At 42.9% G+C, this 23367-nt stretch overlaps 1 protein-coding gene and 1 long non-coding RNA gene across 3 annotated transcripts in view; one reads left to right on the top strand and one right to left on the bottom strand.

Annotated features, from left to right (window-relative positions):
• The window catches only part of ACYP2 (acylphosphatase 2), a 48136-nt gene extending 33162 nt beyond the window's left edge, over positions 1 to 14974 (bottom strand). The window contains exons 1-4 of one of the 2 annotated variants that reach the window (XM_072333608.1): positions 14574 to 14705; positions 14031 to 14047; positions 12278 to 12387; positions 2785 to 2872 (exon numbers count right to left, since the gene is read on the bottom strand). In XM_072333608.1, the coding sequence (XP_072189709.1) occupies positions 2815 to 2872; positions 12278 to 12387; positions 14031 to 14047; positions 14574 to 14643 (255 nt within the window). In that variant the 5' untranslated portion in view covers positions 14644 to 14705 and the 3' untranslated portion in view covers positions 2785 to 2814. Of the gene's footprint in view, positions 1 to 2784; positions 2873 to 12277; positions 12388 to 14030; positions 14048 to 14573 lie in introns of those variants that run through there. The other variant, XM_072333607.1, reaches the window with a different exon arrangement.
• Positions 14975 to 15218: 244 nt separating this feature from the next.
• Positions 15219 to 22847, top strand: LOC140250707 (uncharacterized). The gene is made up of 3 exons (XR_011903242.1): positions 15219 to 15354; positions 18806 to 18894; positions 22712 to 22847. It is a non-coding gene; the product is annotated as an uncharacterized lncRNA (long non-coding RNA).
• Positions 22848 to 23367: the final 520 nt, after the last annotated feature.

The following is a 23367-nucleotide window of genomic DNA, read 5'->3' as shown; positions in this document are numbered from 1 at the left end:
CTTTACAGACTAGCCTATGAACTTTGAGCAATATTCAATCACAGTTAAGAAATCAATGCCTCAAATGTTCACTACAGAAAGTCAGTCTGGTTTGAGACAATTTAAAGCAAATTAACCAGTATAGGTTAATTATTTCACTTTTAAATAAAGCAAAAAAAAAAAAAAAAAAATTAAGCTTGTTTTGACTGGACCCATAAAGAACTGCAAAAACCCCGCCATTTTTCTTTTCTTCTTTTCAACTGACTGGTAAAGTCACTGAAACACCAAAGGCAAATGACCTTCACTGATTAATGTAAAAACTGTACTGCTTACATTACACACATCTCATGAGACAACACATCCAATACTATCTCACTATTCTGCCTTTTAGTGAAGGAAAAAAAGAAAAAAAAAGCTTCAGGAATTATTTTATGCCACACTCTATGCCCTCCTTCAATATGCATCACTGTCAGCTTCCCAAGAACTTCACATCAGGAAAATACTTCAGCCATATGATTACACCACAGAGCTGCCTCACTGAGGAGACATCAAGTAAACATTAAGTGACTGGCATTAGAGATGTATTTTCATAGAAAAGCAATGAAAATAAGCATGATGAAAAGCATTCATCCATGCTTTCTGTAACACAAGCACATCAGGATCAGTGTTTCTTTCGCATAATCAGCCTCAAGTCTCCTAGCTGCATTTTTGTGTCTACATGCTTCTCCAGATAGCTGGAATGCTGACACTCACCTTGGCCTACCCCTGTCTTAGATCCAAGCTTGATACAGCAACATTTCATCCAGTGCTCATTAAAAATGGCTGGTAGTTAAATCATTCCTGTCATAAGTTACTAGAACCTTTCAAGAGAAAGAGCACTGAAAAGGTACACTTTATGTTTGGAAGCTGTTTTAAGAACTGCAAGATAATTTCTTATAGAATACCTAACAACTTGTTTTAGATGTACTTAGTACAGCCTGGCGACCCTTTCTTGCTAAACCATCTCTGTAAGGGCTGATCAAAGCTTGTTTTTCCTCTTGGAATTTCACTGCCACTACAACTTGCTCTTGGGTCTGATGTTCTCCTCTACCACACATAGGTTTTTCCTTCTATCTCTAGGGCCAATCTCAATGATTTTTTTTTCTTATCACAGCACACCTTTGATTTGCAAGCCACGCTCCCTCTTGGCCAAACAAGTGCATCTGCTTCAGTTCTATACTTCTTCTAATAGTCTGACATTATTCACCGCTTTTGTAGTCTACTGGTTCCCATTTCAAAGTCCCATCATTTTAACAGATCCACTGCTGCCAAGACCACACTGGCTTCCACATTGTCTCCCTAATCCATATTTCACCCTCTGAACTTTCCACTCAGCTGTCCTTGAGTTCTTCTCAATAGCACGCTGCTGGACATATCACAGACGTCTCCAACATGTCTTTAAAAACTTAAACCCCTCTCTATAAAAATGTGCTCTGCCCATTATGTCAAGGGGTGCATGCAGCTTTTTCCAAACATTTAGATTAAGCTGAAGAAATTTCACATAAGCATTTCTAAAACAGAAAAGTCACAGAATAGACTAAAATCTTAGCTCATTTTAAATATCCAATTTATATTTAGATAAAGTTCTAGTAACTTGCTCAAGGAAACCACTCAGGTTAAATATGGACACCTGAGGACTAGAAGCAGTAGTGTTTTAGTCTCATTTCAGCCCATCATGGCTATTCTCTGAAAACAATTCAATTTATATAAAGGGAAAACATTTGATTCAAAGCCAGTTGGTACAGGAAAGAGTTCTGCATGTACCTGATGACAATGCAGATACAGAACGGCAGCTGCAACATTGAATAAAAGAGTTTCTCCCTCCCCCTTCCCAGTCTTTAGGTGGTATTAAGCTAGATTTTTCTATGCACAGACTGGAGTCTCTCAGGTCACACAGCTTGTGTATTTAACACAAATTCTTCTCAATTTATATAGAAATTAAAAGCTAAATTTAAATTAGCATTAGTTTACTAATTTAAAACAACTTCCAAGACAATAATTTAATGCCTTCTTACAAAAACAATTATCTTGTGCTGTTATGAATTATTTGGTCCAAATATGAAAATAATGTCTTAAAATATTACATTTTAAAGTGTTGTCTCAATGTCAAACCTGTTGTTTTTTTTTTGTAGAAATTTAGATGCAGGAGTGTTTTTTTTTGTTGTTTTTTTTTTTTTTTTTTTTTTAAAGGATAACTAATATGTCAGAGTTCAAAAAACTCTCAGAGGAAAATTACTTCTAGCCTGTCAATGCAAGCTGCTATGGCAACAACCACACTGACAGCCAATGCTTTACCCTTCACAATGAATAAAGTGGAAGAAAAATCAGACATTACAGATATTACAAAGAAGGCCCTTTGTACTTCAAGACTTCCTGTAAAAGGAAACCAAAGTACTGTCCACCCCATTAAGTGGGAACATAAGACCTGAAGCTAAAACCTTATGTCATGATGTTTTAGAAATGCACTGACTTGGCTTCACAACTTGAATATTCTCTGCTTTATAGACAGGTAAGAGACGGGTCTTTTAGTACCCAAGGATAATGAGTGCTACCCATGTGGAGCTACAGCTAAAAACAGGACTAAAAGAGAGCAGGGGAAAAGGTCACCGTGAAGAAAAGATGGATTCTACCATTAAGAGTAAAAATAGATTCACTTCAAATTAAGCACAAGTGGTTGAACATAACTAGAGAACAGCTCCATCTAGAGTTCAAAAAGCAAAGTGTATGAAATTTTACACATAGGAAGTTCAAGACTGATTAAAAATACCTTTTAAGATGATCAGCGCGATATCTCAGTTAACACAAAAGTGGCTGTTGAATGTTTCTTCTTAATTTAGAAGTCATCCTTAAGAAACTAAGACATATTGTATTGGTTTTAAATGTACAGATGGAAACAAAATGTACAGAAGGTATACAAGTGAATGAGTAAAGGGAAAACTCACCAACGGTGGTGCCTTGACTGAAGCAGCTGAGGCAGTCCTCCCTGGTGAGCGATCTCCAAGAGATACTGCTCCAGTGGGAGTCAGCCCTTAAATGAGGTCTCAGAGGGGATGGAGTCAAGCTCCACCCCTTCCGGGAGCACAGCTACATCACTCTCACCTGTGCTCCCACAGCTGACCCCATACTTGCCTCAGCTGATTAATCAGAGGTTCAGGCTGTGATTACCAATCTCCCATACACTCCACCCCTTCACAGCGTGAACCGATGATTAGGTGAGTTTTCCCTTATCACAGAGACCCAACGCGACGCTGATACAATTTCCCGTCGCACCGAATGCTGATGTTATTCAAATGATGATTGGATGGGTATTCACGATCTTCCGTGGGCCAGTGCTTGATAGATGTTACTGGAGACAAGCCATCTCGAGGTGCAGGTCCATTTGCGTTTCATCAGTCCACACAAATTGTTCTCTGATGGTCCTAGAGGCTTAGAATCTTAGGGAGAGTAATACAGATGTTTCAAGGGTACCAGGAGAGGAAGGTCTGCCCTCCAGGGCAAGATACAGGCCGTATTCTTGTCTTGGGTCAATACTTCTGCTCGCACCGGATTATGTCCCGGCCTCCGATACCATACCCTCTGGCCAGATATCTGTGGCTGTATAACTATATCTGGCACCAGAGGAGGAGTCCTGATCTGCCATAGGGACATGATGGGTGTCCCTTTAGCAATAAAGACCGGAGTATTGACCACGATGTCAGTAGGCCATGTACCTATCACCGAGGGGGTAACTGAACCTCCCACCTCCAATAGTCTCCCCCAAGGTGCAAGTAGGCCACACCACTTGGGTCCTACTTGCACCTTCCAGGGCCAATTTATCTTATGGATTCCTGGTTTTAGATTCTCAGGGGCAGGGAGCAGAAGATTATTGTCATTACCAACCTGCGGTTTTACCTCATTATCAGCACCTGTAATTTGAATCCTAAGAGGGGAGGCCCATATAGTGTGTAACATTTTCAGAGCACTGGGTCTGCCATCCCGAGGTCTTTCGTTCAAGTCCCGCAGGGTTTCGTATAATCTTTTTGTCCACCCCTGCAGGGACTGGGAGTCTGTCTTCAGGGCAGCCTTAAGAATACCATTGTAGCGTTCAATAAGGCCTGCCCCTGTTGGATTATATGGCAGATGGAATCGCCATTCAATGTTGTTCTCTTCTGCCCAGCGCTGTATCATCGCTCCAGTAAAGTGAGTCCCTTGGTCGCTCTCGATGACTTGAGGTGTCCCATATGCAGACATCAGTTTAGTGAGTGCCTTAATTGTATATGCTTGATTTGCCTTTGGTACGGGATAGGCTTGCAGCAGTCCACTTACAGTATCAACGCAGGTCAGGGCATATCTCGCCCCCTCAGACCGAGGGAGGGGCCCAATGTAATCAACCTGCCATCTCTGAAGAGGACTATATCCTCTAGCAATGTGGGATGTTGTTTCAGGCAACGGTCTTGGTCTCATCTTCGAGCAAGCGTCACAGTCCTGACATGCTTGGACGACATCAGATAACTGTACAGGCAGCCCCCATGCTTTAGCAGCTGCCCACATTATCTTTTGTCCAGCATGCCGTAGCTTCTGATGTAACCATCGGGCAATATTTTCGGATTGTGAATTCCCAATCCATCGAACTCGGGCCAGTGTGTCCGCTTCATCGTTTCCTGGTGACTGCAGGGGTTGATGACCAGAGACATGGTAGACACATACCGTCCTGTGTTTGACTGTATTCCAAATGTCTACCCACATGTCTTTCCCCCAGATCGGTCGGGCGTGGATAGTCCATTCCTGGGTAGCCCACTGCGTAATCCACAGAGTAAGCCCCCGGTACACGGCCCAACTATCCGTACAGATGTTCAGGATGCCATCACCAGGTTCTTTAGTTATAACCATCCACACGGCTCGTAATTCTGCCCATTGGCTGCTCTGACCATCCCCCTCATCAAACCAGATTGTCTCAGTAGAGGGATGGTATGCTATAGCTCGCCACTTGCTCGGGTTGCCTCTGCTGGACCCATCCGTATACCAGGCATCTTCAGGAATAGGATATCTTCCTTCCTGAACAGGGCTCTTCTCTGGTGGAGCGACCATTGGTTCTTTCGGCGTATCACTGCGATATGTCACTGGGCCTAAGATCTTCTGTAATTCCTCCTTGAGTGGAGACGAAGACAGGCTGCTTCTTTGACTTAGATAGGCGACCCATCGTGCTACCGTCTGTGCTTGGGCCACCCCTGTCTTAGGAAGGTGAGTTAGATCTCTTACCCACCCCTGGATCGGTAATGTAGTTTTAACTATAACCTCTGCTGTTTGCGTTATTGGCTCTACCGCTTGTAACGCTGAATAGGCAGCCAATAACTGTTTTTCAATCATGCTGTATCTTTCTTCTGCTCCGTGCCAAACCTGAGACCAGAATCCAATGGGGGTTCGAACAGAACTCTGGCGTTGCCACAGGCCCCAGCCAAAACCATCCTGGGTAACATGAACGTCTAGTTCAGCTGGGAGGGTCGGATCAAATATACCCAATGCCTGGGCTTGTTTAACTGCCAGCTTTGCCTGTTGGAAAGCATCTTGTTCTACCTTCCCCCAGTTCCACGATTGACCCTTCTTGGTAAGCTTATACAATGGCCTCAACAACTGAGCTAAGTGAGGTATAAAGGAGCGCCAATACCCTAATATACCTAAGAACTCTTGTAGCTGTTTTGATGTTGTAGGGACTGGGAACGCTTGGACTTTATCCACTACTGCACTGGGTAGTACTTTGGTTTTTCCGGACCAAATTACTCCCAGGAATTTTACAGATAGCCCCGGACCTTGCACCTTCTGTGGGTTTATAGCCCACCCTCTCTTTTGCAGATAAGCTATCAATAAATCTGCTGCTTGTCTCACCGCCTCTAATGAATCGGACGTTAACAGGAGGTCATCAATATAATGATATAAATTTACATTATGTGGCTTCTGCCACTTAGCCAGATCACGCGCCACCAAATTATGACAAAAAGTAGGTGAATGCACGTACCCTTGCGGCAGAACCTGAAAAGTCCACTGCCTGCCTTCCCATGTGAATGCAAACTGGTCTTGTGATTCTTCACTAATCGGAATACTGAAGAATGCATTCGCTAAGTCTAGGACACAGTGATACGTTTTAATTTCTCTACTTAGTGTGTCCATTAGGGAGGCAATATTGGGTACGGCTGCATGAACGGGCGGCGTGACCTTGTTTAATTCCCTGTAATCCACTGTCATCCTCCATGTTCCATCCGATTTTCGCACTGGCCATATTGGGGAGTTGTACGGGCTATGTGCAGGCCTTATAATACCCACTCTTTCTAATTCCTGCACTGTTTTTGTTATTTCATCCTGCCCACCTGGGAGTCTGTACTGTTTTACATTAGTAATCCGACGTGGCTTGGGCAGACAAATAGGCTCATGTTTTGCATGGCCTCTCAATATTGTCTGAATTGCCCGGATACTAATGCATCTCTGCCGCAACCGGAACTCCCCCACTGTTGTGTGGAGAGCCAGACCCCACAAGATATCAATTCCCAATATGTACTCCGGAATTGGAGCAATAGATACCTTGTACTCCCGTGGTGGGAGGCGCCCGACCCCCAATTTTACCCAAGTTTGGGTGACTGGAACGGTCTGTCCCCCAAAGCCTCCAATCATTACTTTGTTCCCTCTGAATTTTGTTGGGTCTCCATAAATTATAGATGTTTCCGCCCCCGTATCAACGAGGGCCATAACCTTCTGCACATTTTCTCGGGACCAATATATTGTCAATTCCACATAGGGCCTCCGGTCCCGTCTAGAGGCCCTAGGGTGACTGACGTCCCTCATCACGCCATAAACTGGGCCAGATTCAAGTCTTTTACCTCTGATGCCTCTGGTACTGTGACCCGAGGCACCTGAGGTGGCCTCTTTTTCCTATTTGGCACGATAAAGTCTTCTAGATTCCAAACTGTTGTTGGTCGTCGTTCTATAAGCCTTATCCCCGGTCTTTTGGGGCGGTTTTGAAATTTTTGTTCATCCTTCAGCTGTTTCCACAACTGAAGCAGAACGTGATTGGGCTGCCCATCAATTTTGGCAAATTGAACACCTGCTCGGAGTAGATCATTAAACATTTGTTTTCGGGACACCCTAATGGGTCCCGCCCGAGGGGTTCGTGGAGCCGATCTCCTGGCTCGGGCTATTGGAAAAACTTCAGGATCTTCAATTACTCTAATATTGCGCTTGGTTCTTAGGCGCTCCGTTTCCCCCAGGTCCGCTACCAATTGGGCAGCATGCTGGACTGCTGCCTCTGCGGCCACTAGAGGATTCAATATAGAAACCAATGTTCCATACATATGTGAGGGAGCCTGTTGTAAGATTAGGTCCCTCATTCCCGCGGAAAACTTCACCATGTCCGGACTAACAGATACATCTTCATAGACAGCCTCTCGCATGCCTAGTTCCCGGATATAATTTTGTAGGTCTTCCATAGAAGACCACATTCCTGTATGTATTGGCATGTCTGTTTTATTTGACCATACCATACGGCAGGCAGCCATTATCCAATCTACGATCGAATGATTCTCTTCAGGGAACTGGGACCCTGAGTACAATCTCTGCCTCAGGGCAGGATGGACTGTTATAGTTGCTAGTTTAGATACCTCGGAGCCGCTAACTATTACACTTTCTGCTCCCGAGTCCCATAATCGTAACAGCCAGGCTGGGACACTTTCCCTTGGTCTTTGCCTGAAGCGCTGTACTAGATCCATAAGTTCAGTGGGTGTATATGGACGTGCTGTTACGTGTAAATAGGAGTCAGCAGGGGTCCATTGATCAGGAGGCACCCCTGCTGGTCGCTCCTGGACTTTTTTTGTTTTTTGGGTTACCATAGGACGGACTTCTAATAAGTCCGTCTTAAGTGGCTCTTCTAGGTCAGATTTAGTGACCTTAGTTTGATCCGATGTTTCAGGATCCTTACTATCATCCATTGTAATATATCTAATTTGGGGGGTGTTTGAAAAAAATGATGAATTTTTCCCCGTTAATAGATTAATTTCGCCCTCCAATTTTTCAATGCGGGCTTTTAATAATTGATTTTCATGTTCAATCTTATCTGATTTAACCTCTGCCTGATTTAAAGCATTCAATAAAGGCCAAGCAGCCATGGATGCAGCCATTTGCCTTTCTTTGGTTGTCAAAATATCTTTTTGCAACCCCTGAAAGTATTCAGTTAGATGGTAAGGGGACATATTGCCCGTTACCCGTAAGGGCCCCCATTGTTCGATAATCGTCGCTAATTGAAAATATGGGGACGCCTCAAACCCTGGTATTTGTCCCGGGAGGATTTTCCCTAAGGGGGTGATCTTCTCCCCCTTGAACCAGCTAAACACATTCCACAGGAAAGACATTTTTTTTTTTCCGATATTTGCAGGCTCCTGCCTGGCTCGCCAAATGTATTGGTTTTAAATGTACAGATGGAAACAAAATGTACAGAAGGTATACAAGTGAATGAGTAAAGGGAAAACTCACCAACGGTGGTGCCTTGACTGAAGCAGCTGAGGCAGTCCTCCCTGGTGAGCGATCTCCAAGAGATACTGCTCCAGTGGGAGTCAGCCCTTAAATGAGGTCTCAGAGGGGATGGAGTCAAGCTCCACCCCTTCCGGGAGCACAGCTACATCACTCTCACCTGTGCTCCCACAGCTGACCCCATACTTGCCTCAGCTGATTAATCAGAGGTTCAGGCTGTGATTACCAATCTCCCATACACATATTCATTAAAAACACACTGAAAAAATATTGTAAAACAAATACCGAATAAATCAAGAACTGCACACTCATACCTTATTCTTTACTTCAATCAAATTAAGACTGTGAAACCCCAGCCTCAGGCAATTCAGAGTAAATTCCAGTTTCCAGTGTGATCTCACCATAAAACATGCAAAGAAATTAGCCTACCTGCACTGAATACAACAGAAATATTTATACCCACACTCAACACTGAGTGAACAGTCCAATATGGAATTAAACTTCTTGTGTGTGTAACACTTTTCACACCCCAACCCACCATATCTATGCCATTTTCCACTTATTTTCGCAGTCAAAACATCCCTACTAAGATGTTACACGTTCCAGGGCAAACTCTGGTTTGCACATCACTTTTACAGTTTATCATAATGGTATATTCTGTCTGCAGTGAAACTGTTGCTTTTAATTCCAGACAAAATCCAGGCTGCAGCACATTGCCTAAGAAGCAACTGCACGATCAGATAAAGGTCGGTTAGCTTCTCCAGCAGGATGAAAAGAAACCAAACCTTGCATTAACAAACCCTACTCTGCATGCAGGAGCACTGCCATCACCAGGCACCTGCAGCAGCAGATACATACTCCAGCTGCTTTCCCACATCTCAGTTCTAACGCACAACATTGTATTTAGCTTTAAAGAAGACAGGATCTTTCCCTTATGATTAATAAAGATCTGCCACAATTCTACTCAGCTGACAATAAACTGAGAACCCACCAACCAGAGAATCGAGTCAGCCCTTGTAGTCAAGTTAACCGTTTAAACAAAGTGCTTTTGGTAGGCTTCCCCAGCACAAAACTAACGTACCAGTGTCACTGCTTCCAGGGGACTCTTGCCTTCCCTGTGCTCTCTGTAAGCCCCTTTCTTAAAGATTATTTGGTCTATAAAACCACACGTGTAACCTCTTTCATGAGCACATTTTACAAAACATTGGACAGATTTTTATAGAGAGAACTGACTACACAAAACAGTATCAAAACAGCAAAGCTGAACTTTGAATCTTCAGCAGTGGGTTCCCAATACCTGCAGGTGTTGTGCACCTCCTACCACTTACCTGTCCAAATGGTCTTCAAAACACATCTTCCCTGACGGGATCTTTTTGCTATCTACTTCATGTTTATTCTACTTCACACCCTCCATCTAAGCCTGACATTCACATTGCACTAAGGCTTTAAATAGATCCCCAAGACTGTTCCCAATTCCTCCCAGACTATATTTTACTTTATGGCCTGCATTAAAAAAAACCATGCAGAGGCATTGGTGCGAGCCTGTGCTGAATGTTGCCTAGCTGTGCCTCAGAATTCAAGGAGCAGTACAAAACTGAATAAGAAGGATCAGAAAATCAGGAACAAAGGACAGCTGCTGGAAAACAGTTGGGTTTGAGGCCTGCTGCATTTTTGCCCCAGAACAAAGGCACACTCTGGTATCCAAGTGCCTCGTTCTGTTTTTCCCCATGTATTTGAGCCTTTCCTTTATCTTCCTCTTGAGTTCTTGAAACACCTTCCAAAACTGACTGAGGTACTTTATTCCCTTGAAAAATGTTCTTTTAGCATTAAGGTTTCCCAGTTTATAAGAATGACCATACACACACAAACACACACAATCTCTTTAAGTTCCAAAGAGCCAAAAAACACTACAAAAGAGACCATGCATAGGAAGTTGGTATCAGAACTTCCTCCTGGTTACTGATCTCAGTGCTAACAGAAACATATGTTTAGGACTAATGGTCTGAAACCCAGAGTGATAGCTAGCCTCATCTTATTTTCTTTAAGACTCCATTTAAATAGCCCTAGTATCTAGAGAACTAAGTATTACCAATTCCTTGAAAGCATACTATGAACTTTGAAATACATTCTTCAAGAACTCAAAGCATCAATCTTACTTTGATTTCCTATTGACATGTACTACAAGAGAAATAAAAGCCCCATAAAACAGCTATTGATATGCACACACAAAGGAAGGAGTTGTAAGTCAACTAATTTATTACCGAAAATGAAATAATCATCTTTCCTTTTCCACGTATCAGAGCCCACACAGGGACCAAGCAAATTTCTCTCCTTCAGCATTTCACTCTATATGAAAGTAGTCTGCATTTCAATGTGTACTTTGAATTTGCACTTTAATTTCAGTATTGAAACATTTACTCCCATGTCAAAGCAATACAGATTTCCAACTTAAAGAAGCAGTATTTGAAAGTAACCTTTTATTTGCTCTGAATATCACAAACAATGTACATCAAAAGCTTCAACATCAATGTCACAGCTTTCTGTCCCAGTCAAGCTTGCTGACCCTATTTGAATTGGTTTAACAAAGAAAAATGAAAGCTTCTCTTCCCATCAGAATAGCCTTTATGTTGTCTCATCTTTGAGAACAAGCCTGGGCTCATTAGTCTAATTTTGCAGCTCTGCAAAAAGATCTCGTGTTACATATACAAACTTTTAGTGTAGAAGTAAGCAAGGTTTCCTTTAAACTCCATCAGCACAAATAACAATGGAAGAAAACTGCAGCGATCCTGGTGTCATGAAAATAAAGCCGCATATCAGCAGTTATGCTGTGCTCCCACACTAAACTGCTGCATTAGAGTACGTCAATCAACTTCAGAAATATTCTTAAACAAAATGTACTCTTCACAGAAATCAATTCATGGTATTTCACATTCTCCTTCAGTGTGACAAATGTGTTACTACAGATGGCAACTATAAACTAGATTAAATACAATATATTAACTGCAGTGTCCCACAAAATAAGAATTAACTTAAGTCACAACTAATGTTTCTCTGGCTTCGTTTTGCAGTCCAACATAAACTATCTGGTACTAAGCTCAAGATCCAAGAAAATAACTACTCCAACTATTTCAGTTATATCAGATAATCATATATAAGGTTCTTTACCACAAGGAGCAACACCATTTTCCTTTTACAAAGCCAACAGCTTCCTTTTATTTTGAGTTTTGAAGCAAGTTGTGTATTGGAAAGCAGAGGCAGTACCTGCAATAAAGCCTGCAAAGCCAAGTTTTACTTACCAGCACTTGCCCTTTTGTCAACAGAAAAAACCATTGACTTAATTTAGGAAGAAAAAAAAGATCCAAACAATCTCTCTACACATGCAAAAGAAAAACATAATTGGAAGGAATGGAATTGGGTTTTGTGTTTACAGGCAGCACTCCAAAGGGATACCTTTAAGCTTTTGGAAACTGGCAATTTAATTTAAAAAAAACACATTCTCTCATTTTAAAGGCACCAAAACATTTCAAAACATGCTTCTGGAGAGCAGACAGTGCAAACCTTAGCTCTGATGTGTATTTATGTTACTGTTAAAGCAAAAAGACTTTATTTTTGCAGCTTAAAGAATGTGTCTCCTGAACTCCTCAAATCAAACCAACAATAGTTATTGGTAAGCACTGTTAAGTTCCTGATAAAAGAATTTACTTGCTACTTTGGATTAAGAACACTTCTATAAATCACACTAGTAAGAACAAAAGAAAAAGATACTTACATTGTGTTTACCTTATCTTCTGGGCCCTGAACTTGGCCTGTCACTGTTCCTTGGCTGGTGTTTTTAACCCAGCCAACCACTCCTAATTTCTTAGCTTCTGCTTCTGTGTACTGATATGAAAAGTAATGAGAAAGGACAGTCAGTGTCAGCACATACACCACAAACATACCAATTAAACTCCACTTAAGACTGACATTAAAAACAAAGAACACCTGATTACAGCCATACTCAGACATTAAGACTGTCCTGTCAGTCCTAAAACTGCATCACAAGCAGCATATTCTTCAGCAAGTATGACATTTCATATTTCATAATGAATGCACATCTGAACTCCCACATTCATTTATACACTTCCTAATGCTTTTCTTTAAAAACAAACATGCTACATACGATGATTTCTTACCTTGCTCATAGCGCTCATCCTGCTGCTTGATCAAGCGCAAGCTTTTTCACTCACAGAACAGTCAGAGACTTGTTCTTTTCGTTTATGAACTCTTTAACAGTTTTAAACACAGAACTCTACTAAACTCAGACCACCCCTTCTACCTACTACCCCCTCTAAGTTATCTGCTCCTTCCTATAGCTCCTATCACTGCTCATTTGTCTCTTCAACAACCAGTCTCTAAATTCTTTACATGTGTTGCCTGAAATGGCAGGGAACAGAATGGCTGTTCTACAGAAATCCATTTGTCTCACACTCTGTAGGGCTATAAAAAGAACAGGTAATATCTAGTACTGTTTCATTAATATCCAAATTAAGGTGCTTCCTCCATTTTGCTTTTTATATGTTCAGCGGCAATATACGTAGCACATGTACTCTCATTTATTCCAAATGCCAACAGCCAAACTTCAGGCCATACAACTACATTACAAAATAGAAGAATCTGGAGGTAATTTAGGCCACAGAATGGTGCTGATCCTTATGAAACCTATTTTTAAAGCTGATTATGAGCAACCTCTCCTGACCAAGTTGTCCAAAAGCATAGGAATGCAGCTGACAAGGTGTTTCTCAATCGTGATGATTAGCTCAGGACTGACACTCTGCATGTGTTCACATGACTCCAGGTCAGCTCAAAACAAGTCAGAACAAGATTGCACCTGCCTACCAGATGATGTATAGGGATACTTTCCACTTCGTACAGCATAATTAAAGACGCATTGTGCTGTAATCCTTCACCATTTGCAATTCTGAGCTATTTCACAATACATAAGCTATGCTGAAAAAGCTTGTAGATCTAATATTGAACACAGCCTACTGTGCTCCAACAAAACTTTGGAAAAATGCATTTCTTGTTTCTTGAGTTACTACCCAAGCAAGCAGCTTAGATGAGGAATACTTCAGCTGGGACACCAGCCACAGAAACTGCATCTCTCTGCTACAAGAACTCAAAAGCTTCCTTAAGTAGCATATTGCAATTGATAACTACAAGTGGATCACGTAGCTTCAGAAGGCAGCATCCAGCACTTCCAAACTAGCTTTTTTAAAGACTGGCCTGCACGTCTATCTTATGGCTGTTACAACACAAACTGGGCAGTCTTTAGAAACCACACAAACAACTCATCAATAAGCTTCTAAAAATATTTTTTAATATTACATTTATTTTTTAAAAAGTCCTATTTTAAACACGGTACTTAACTTAGCCCTCAAGCCACCAGGTGGTTGTGTTTACAGTCAGGAGGATCTGCTGACCTATTTTTAGCACTGGAAATGCAATACCGTAAGGTACAACTGGTAAATCAGACATTTCCTTACCATCCTGAAACAAACACCTAAAAAACAAGAAGAACAGAATGAAATTATCTCAAATAACACCATTTTCTAAAGAAAAAAAGATCCAGCTGTATAAGTTTACTATGAAGTGGGCAACAGCAGACTTTCTTTAGGAAAATGAAATGTTTACTGATCTAGAGTGAAGGCTGACCAACTATTTCCAATAACGGAGCTAGAGTTTGCGGTGGTTTCTCTAATGACAACGTACGAGGCTGGTAACCGCCTCTCACTTCACATTCAGCGTTCTGCCGCCACTGACAGAAAACCCGGGTCTGAGCGCGGGTAATGGAAAGTGCTTTCTGCACAACACCTTGTGGAGCCGGGCCCGCCTTCCAGCGGGGAACACCGCCCGCCCGCCCGCCCTTTTCCCCCCACGAAGGGCCACGAGCCCACCTGGCTCCGCGCCACCATCTCAGCGCGCGCCCGCCCGCCGCGCATGCTCAGTCAGGCGACCGCAGCTTGAGCCGCGCGCCCTTGACACCGCCTCAGCACCCGCGTCCCAGTAAGCGCGCAGCCTGCTTTTACCTTGCACTCGTCCGAACACTTCGTAATCCACCGACTTGAGCGCTCCGGAGGCCTTCGGCAGTGCAGACATGGCGGCCGTACCGGCGCAGGCCTGCTGCCGTGCACCAAGTGCTCTGCGGGCCGAAACCGAGATGGGCCGCCGCGTCCCCTCAGCGAGCGGTGCGCGGACGGCAGAGCGCGAGGCTCAAGCTTCCGGAGCGCGGCCGCCTCGCTGACGCCGAGGAGCTGCGCGGGCCGTGCCCTCTGTGTGCCTTCCACACGGGTCTGCACTGAGCGCTGAAGGGCAGCACGCATCTCTGCCGTGTGAGAGCCGAGGCAAACCAGGCGACCTCTTGCCAAGAGGTGGTTGAGCGACTGCGATAGGAATCTGATCGTTCTTCTGCCGGCTCTCCCCCTTTAGACGGCCCCCTCCCCCCCCCCAGAGTAACGCATCACAGCCTGGGCTGTTTACGCGTTTTGATGTAAAGACTACAGGGGAATTGCAAGTAGATCAACGCTCAAATAGAATAGAAGACATCCCAAGATGTCTCAGGTAGCTGCAGAAACAAGCATTGAGTTCGGCACAGAACATCGCTGTAAATAGGAACGCAACCGACAGTTTCATCATTAACACACGTTAAACCAGGCCTTATGTCCCGTACTGCAGCCGTACATTCTGCTACCGTGGAATCGACACCATTTTGGTTTTAAAGAGGAAAACTGCACAGAAAGCCATCAAGGAGGAGCAGGCTACAGGGAGAACGGAAAACCTGCGGTCATTTGCTGCCATCTATCGGCAATGGTGAGTTCAAAAGTAAAATGGCATACTATCGAAAGCAAAGCACCGCAGCTCAGACCTTGGAGACTAGGGTTAATGATGGTACTGAGGACTAGATCTGCAAATGCAAAATGCAATGGTAAGCTATGTTTTATCACGGGATTAAATTTAAAAAAAAAAAAAAAAAAAAAAAAAAAAAGCGATCATGTTGTATCGTGTGCCCTTACCTGTTCTGACACATCTTCAAAATGGAAATATATATTGAGAACTAGCTGGTTTGGAGATGCTCGCATCTGCTGTCCTCCTCCTCCTCCTGTTTTCTTTGCCACAAGAAGCTAGTTCAACGTTTTTCTCTCCAATCTTCCATAATACCTTTCCATTCATTCCCTAGATGACATCGAGCTTCTCATTATAATGACAAAAAGAGAAGACACCACACACAGCCTGAAGAACACCAGAAGACAACACCACGAAACCCCAAATAGTTTAGGATCTAAGTTGTCAGTATTAGTAATCAAACAATATTCAAATACTCTAATTAGCAAAAGAGCGTTAACATATATAATCTAGCAATTTAGATTATATGAAGTCAATAAAGTTCTGCCATTTTTCCCCCCTCTCTGTCAGCTGCTTACTCCAGAGTAGCTGTGTTGGCTTAATAACTAGCTATCTGCACTTAAAGCTACAGCCAGTTACAATAAATGCTAAACACTGTCTTATAGTACAGCATAAGATAAACCTTTGGTTATACTGCAGAACACACACAACCTGTGTGACCTTTCAAAATTCCTCCTAGTTCTTGCTTCAAGCAAAATAAGCTTCTTTCACTGTCCAGTTCTTAGTCACAGCACATAAGAAAGGATAGAAGAAAGAAACATCATTGGAAAACACCAGAATTTGTAATGGTGCTATCAGAACCACATATCAAAAAACAGTACAAATAGGGCAGAGCAAAGATCTGAAACAGATGCCAGTACTTACAGGTACACCCCCACGGCACTTACACAGAGCAAGCAGGAACACCAAAATCCATCAGTACCCCCGTACACTGTAAGAGGAAAATCTTAAAAAGCAACTACCAAAAATCAAAAGACAACAAAAATAAGATTATGATATAAAGCCACCTTAAAGTTAAACAACAAGGCCAGAGGCCTAGCCCTGCAACTCAAAGCAAGTAAAAGCACTCAGTTCTGAGCTTAAATAGAGCTTTGTGACTGAGGAGCAGAGGGGCTGTGGGTCCCAGATGAGGCTTATCAGGACAATTAGACTTAGTGTTGTCCACCATCAGTTGCAATCTTCGTGATAGAAGGATTTTATACTTAGATAGGTTTCAGGTTAGTTAATGAAATTATTCTGGCAGTTGTAGCTTTGTTAGTTAGGTTCTTTGTCCATTTCCTGCTCAGAATAGGTGGAAAACCATTAAAACTTTCTTAAACAGTGTCTCCTGCTTTCTTTCTACATGGCTCTCTGTGATACGACACCATCACACCCACTGGATGTTTCCTACTCCCAAAGTTACTGTCTTTGGTGTCTGTGTTGATGTTCTGTGAGGTGCATAACCATGTTGCTGTCTTAATTTATCCTTCAGCCTCTAGTTATGTTCTTATTTTCCTGTATTATTTTTTTTGTATTTTGGCTCCTTTTCAAATCTGCCTGTGATTGAAGTTCTGCTCTATGTTTTGTAGAGCTTTTTGCACAAACCATTAATTTTCCTGACTTTTCATCAGAGTTCATCCCTCTCTCTGCCACTGGCTACGTGAAGTTTTTATCTATTGTTTTCTCTAGATTTAATCATTTATGCCATTTTGTTTCATCACTGTTTACCTGAGGCAAAGTCCAAACCTGACTTGCTTACAAATGGCCCCCAGCTGATTCTGATGAGTGGTTTCCCAAAGGATACTGAAAGCTCTTCGTGAAAGAAGCTCCCACTCCCTAACCATTGCTGGTGTTTAGAGAATAACGAGTGCTTAGAAAAAGGGCTACAAGCTGTGCAAGTTCAGTGAATGCTTTCAGGTTCTTATGTGATTTATGTCAAATTTATGCAGTCCATCTTATAAAACATTATTCTGTCTTTCACTTTTTTTGAGTAAAAACCTGAGCTAGTTTCCCCTTTCAGTAGCTTTTTCTCTCCCTTACCACTTTACTTTCTTTTTCCCCTCTTAGTTATATTCACTCTTGAAACTTAATTCCTTAATAAAGTTAATAGGAGTTTTACTTTTGCAGACATTGTGTTGTGTGAGACTCTTTGCGGGTTCTTTATTTTCTTTACAACACATAAATACAACAAAACATTTGAAGGCCTATTCTTGAATGCTTATAAAAGGAAGAGACAACCTTACTTCTCCTGCTTTCTTTTCTTTTTCTTAAAGACTTCTGACTATTAGCACTTTCCTTCCAGTGGAACAGGTAATTTCTTAAACACCTCAGATGAGACTTCAAAGCCTGAATGACAAGTCATGCCTATGGGGGTTCTTAAAGATCCTTTGTTTGTATTATTCTGTATTAATGTATAGACAACATTTAGCTGTAGAACTAGTAATGAAAAGTGTTACAACATTCATATATAACTACAGAATATCTTTTAGTGTTTAAGCATTAGCTCAAGATAAGACAGGGATCCAGAGCAACAAGGTCTTCAGTAATACAGTTCCTACTAACCACCAGTCAGCTCATTTAGAAGAAACTGAAAGGAAGTGTAATGCATATGGAAGTTCCAACTGAAGTAAAGATCTAGGCATTGTGTACTCTTCCTTGTTTTCTTCTTCTGCAGCATGGATCTTAGGTAGTAGCGTTGTCACCAGAGGGAAAAACTATACTTGATCAAGCTTAAGCTCTGATGCAGAGTTAATAACACTTGCTGAAGTATTTCTACATTCAGGTAAACACTCCTGATGCAACTTCCCATCTGCTGTTTTCTTCTAGCCAAGCTTCAGCACCCCGTACAAAGCCACAGAAGATGGTGCTTCTGTTGAGAGACGGCATCTGGATGTGGAATTAGCAAACCAAAAATGCACGAAGTCCTTGAGGCTGAATCTGCGATGTACCCATAGCACAGTCAGGTGGGCTGGTTACAGCCACCTGTTTTCTGTTCCATTTGTAATTAGAGACCCAAACCCAGCAATCTGACCTGTGTGGGAGGACCTCCACCCCTGTGTTATGCAGGGGAAGACCCATATCTGCACAGATCTAATTATAGGAGTGCAGCCAAGTTTTGTGTTTACAGGACCTAAATTTGTCCCCTTTTTGCTCTGAAATCATAACGTATTTACATACACTAATACAAGTTCTGTGGCGACAGAACTGTAAACCCATTATCTGAGTATGGCAAGACAGTGCTGTGTAAACTTTGTGATACTGTGCTTTTGCCAAACAGTTACTTGGAGATTCTACAGGTAGAACGATGATAAGTATTAAATACCACGGGAGGCTGATGCTGTAATAAAGCCCTTACTCGCTGTGTGTACATTCTTTCTAGGGCACGGATGTCCAAGCTTTTGGCTTGCCTGGACCACACTGAGAGAAGAGGAATTGTCTTGGGCTGCATGTACATACATCGCTCCAAAGGTAATGCCTCCTATTTATTTCCATTGCAAATACAACTGATACAAAGAACACAATAATAATATTTGGTAGAACAAATTCTCAGCTATAAAACGCTATTTTCCAACATAGTCTGCACAATTAGCTATGCATTTTTTGCCAGCAATTAACAAAAGACTCCATATCATGTTCATAATAATCTGCACCAGCAAAGGTGACTCACTGTTGCCACTACTGAAATGCACCAGCCTCTGCCTCACCATACTGACCAAAGGCAGCTCCCACAACCTGGGATGCTGGTTGTGCTGTCCATCCACAGCCCTGAGGCCCTGGGCTGGGCCCTCACCCCATATGGCCATGTCCTTCCCATGCTGGGAAGACCAGAAGCAGGCATAGGAATCCACACACACACTCTCAAGGTCCAAAAAACACAGGGACATTTATTGGCATTGGTAATGTTGTGGGTTGGGGTACTTTTTAGTATTGCTTGTGTGCTTTTTCTTTTCTAATCTTTTCTCATTGTTTTGAATTATTTATTGTCTGGTGTTGAACAGACATCTTTATGCTGAGCCTCAGCCTTCTTCCCATAAGCACCAAAGTCTTCTGCTTCTCCAGGGCAGCAGCTGCCTCTGTACCAGCTCGGAGCCTTCCTCACAGCCCCAGGCAGCTCGGGTCCCTCCTCCAGACTCCTGCTGTAGTCCCAGCACAGCAGCTCAGAGGATTCCGGTCCCTGCCCTTGCTTTTCCTCTTAGTGAAGAAGAGATGAGAGGTCTTGGTGAGGGAGGGGTTGGGGAAGAGAAGGACAGGTTCATGGGATCCTCAGCTGTCAAAGGAAGGATTCCCAGGAAATGAATGTCCCATGGTAGCCGACAGGGTGATCTGAAATTTGGGGCTCTCCTGTCTAATGGTGCACTTACAGGACAGGATGATCAGCGCTGGCATCGAGGTGGCCGTGTGGGGGGAGGTGGACAGGACCCAACCCCACTGTGATGGTAGGGATGGGGTCTGGATGTCCTCCCACGCAGCCTGAGAGCAGTGGCCTGCTGGTGGTTTGTCCTGGATGGAGGGGGATCGACCTTCACTGGCTCCTCCTCAGGCCCTGAATCCACCTCCATGGCCTCCTCTCTGCTCTCAGGCAGGTCCATCTCCATCAGCTCAATGGTGTAGAGAGATGGGGACATGAGCCTCTGCCTCTTGGCTGGTGAGCATTCCATCCTGCCTCCGGGGCAAAGAAAGCACTCCACTCTTGAGCACAGAGTAGCCACTGGCATCGGTTGTTCAGTGACTGGAGTTCTGGGCATGGGCCCTCTTATTTATAGGGCTTGGAACCGAAATCTGACTTGTGACGTCAGTAGGCCGTGGTGTTGCCATGGTAACAATGTCCCGTGGTGACCAAAACATGGTGGAGTTGGGAGTTGGTGCCTACAGCCTGAGAGTTGTGCTGGTATTGAAGGAGAAGGAAGGATAGAGGTGCTGAGTGCTGCTCCCCTAGTGAAGGCTCCCCCATGCTATTTTGCTTGCTAGGCAATGGTTTCCCCTTGGGCAAAGTCAGCCACAGGAGTTCCAGCCTCCTTCTCATTCCAAGTGTGGGATCCTTTTGATGAGAAGGTGGCAAATGTGTCCCAAGAGGGCCAGGGAGGGTCTCCACTATTCTGACCCAGCTGCCTGCAATTGGAGCCTCCTGATGTGGAGCTGCTGCTGTCATTGGGGCAGAAGCAGTTGCAAAGAGGTGTGAGGGACTGGGCAGCAGTCAGCCAGCTGGGCTGGGTGCAGTTGGCTGGCAGCTCTGCGGATGCCATAAGTGAAGAGATGGGGATTGATCCTTAGTAAAACATCAGATCTCAGAGAGATCAGAGCCAGCTTGTTCTGCTACTTGAAATAAATTGCTGTAGCTGGTGAGTAATGTGTGCTGTGGTACCTGCAGAGATGCTTCTAAGTACATCTATATCTCGTGTGGCTCCAAAATCCTTTTGTCATAGTTCATATAAAAATCACACTCCTAGATGAGAAGATGCACACTGCTCTGCAAGCCACATACAACCTACTTTGTTTATCTATCAATATCTGTTGATTTATCAGAATGAGTTTTTTAATGTCTTCTAAGCCATAGTGCAGTTGAATTTTAAAAAAATCTTATTTGTATGCAGATTTTATTTTTTAAATCATTTGGGCAATATCCCTGAAGACCGCAGAATGTCTCTGATAGAGAAATACAGTGAATGCTGTGTTGTGAGCACAGGAGCATGTCTCTTTTTTATAACAAGCAGAAATGCAAGGGACAGAGATATACACCGATTGCTCTGAAAGTAGTGCCTCCTGTTTATTTTCATGTGTGCTGTAGAACATACAAAGTGCACACTAACACTGTTTGATAGAGCAAATTCTCATCTTCCCATTACTGTTTTTCAGCACAGTCACCACTGTTTGCTAATCTGTGCATGGGCTGATTGAAACCCTCTTCGCTTTGTCATGTGACAGCTGTGCACGGGCAATCCAGAGCGTGGTTTGTGTTTTGTGTCACTTTTGCCACGGCTGAAATGCTCCACCCACCACCTTGCTGTGCTCTGATCTGCTGTTTCGTCCTCATCAACATTCAGCAAGTGCTGATGAATGTCTTTGTTGCCATTCTTCTGTATGGAAGGATGTGGTGATGCACCCGCAACACAAACTAATGGGATATTTGACTGTGAAGCTAACACTGCTGGTTCAATGGCAGTGGCTGCAGTTCTCATTGAGCTCCCAGGGAGCTCATATTAAAAGCTGTTCTCAAACATCAAAACAGAAAGCACAGCTGCTTATTTTTCACTGCTCACAAGTCTGTGTTTATCAAATACTCATCGGCTCCATGGTCAAATGTAAGCGCTCACTTACCTACTGTAATGCCTACCAACCTTTAAAGTCACTGGATATCATTTCATTTCAGAAGCTAAGTATAACTTGAATTTAGAAGCAATGTATGAACCAAGGAACAACTTAACCATAGTATTTTAATTTCATGAATTTGAGACCTAGGAGCTTTATGCAAATTAGATAGGATCCTAAACGAACAAACACACAAAAGTAACATTATTCTGGAAAATCATCGTGCATGAGCTGATCGGTACAGTTCTCCAACTTTGCAGGCTGTTCTGTGTGATCTCTGCACTTCTTGAGTTATTTAATTTAAAATTTCATGCTTCTTGAAGTTTTACTGGACATCAGGGGACTCGGAAAGGTAGAGGGAATTGACTGGGAGTAGGAGAAGGGTGAGCCCAGACCTTCCTCTTACTGTTTAAAAAGAGCACATTAGAAGTCTTAGCCTGGCAGATCAATAGCAAAGCAGGAGATCGGCCTCACATTCCATTTGAGAACTATCTACCCATAAGGAAGCACATCACAATTTGTGTGAAACGGTGACATATACGCTGACAAAGGTTATAACATTTTTTCTTTGCACAGCACACGGAGGGGGAGATGTGGTCGTTTAAAGCAGTTAGGTATTTATTCCCACTGAACAAAGCGGTTTAAACATTACCCTTCCCAGAGCCATTAGAACAATGATGTCAGACATTGTGGAGGATTTGGGGCTCTGGAAAAGATCAAAGAAAGCACGAAAGTGTGGGTTGGTAAAGGAACAGCGTATAATGGAGGTGGGTTGACAGCTATTACATTTTGCAGCACTGTGAAACTATTTGATTAATTCTCATTAACTGCGTTAGCCCACTGTTTCTTCTCAAAAGTAGCAAAAAGAAGGCCTAATCAGTATTTCAGAAACTTGAAATGTGTTAGTGAAGCATTTGTCATCAGATCTTTCAATCAAGCCTTGCTGTATTGATGATAATGTTGTTTTTTGGATTTGAAGCACTTCATCTGCTGGCCGATTCCAACCAAACGAGGAGAGAGTGTTTCAAAAAAAGCTTGGAGTAAATTTGGCAAAAATCTGCATCTGTTAGGAGGGAGACCTTTTTGCTTCTAGAAGGTGTGCTGAAGCTCCAGAGGCATCTCTCCTGCAGTCTAGATGCCACAGGCAAGACCTTGTGCTTGCCAAAGGTAATGAAACAGACATCATAGTTTGGGGGGTTTTGTCCTCTTTCCTTTGTTGTAACTAAATGGTTTTGCTTTGTCTCTTTTCCTTGTAAGTAAATGGCTTTACTGCATTGCTAGAAAGGTCACTGTTGCCAAACCTTTGATTTTTGCACTGTCTAGATGCTGCCTTCCCCATCCAAACTAGTAGAAGCACTTGTTTTTGTTTTGATGAAATCAGAGAAATTCATATGTGTATATTTTTAGCTGGAATTCATGTTTCATGCAGGAGCAAACATAAGGGGAAGAGAAACTTGTCAAAAAAGTTGCCAAGGAAATTCAAAGCAGATTTGTGATGGGACTTGTACAAACTATTCTCCAATAGTCAGGGAAAAAAAGGAAATCACTTGTTAGCTTGCTAATGGTTTTAGATAGCTCTGGGGAGTAAAAGTAAGTGCAACAGCAAAGAGCTACAGAAACATCTCAAAGTCAGTG

This window comes from Excalfactoria chinensis, chromosome 3, assembly GCF_039878825.1.
Source record: "Excalfactoria chinensis isolate bCotChi1 chromosome 3, bCotChi1.hap2, whole genome shotgun sequence".
Lineage (NCBI taxonomy): Eukaryota > Metazoa > Chordata > Aves > Galliformes > Phasianidae > Excalfactoria > Excalfactoria chinensis.
The sequence above is the reverse complement of the archived record's forward strand: the minus strand, read 5'-3'. Positions and strand labels throughout refer to the sequence as shown.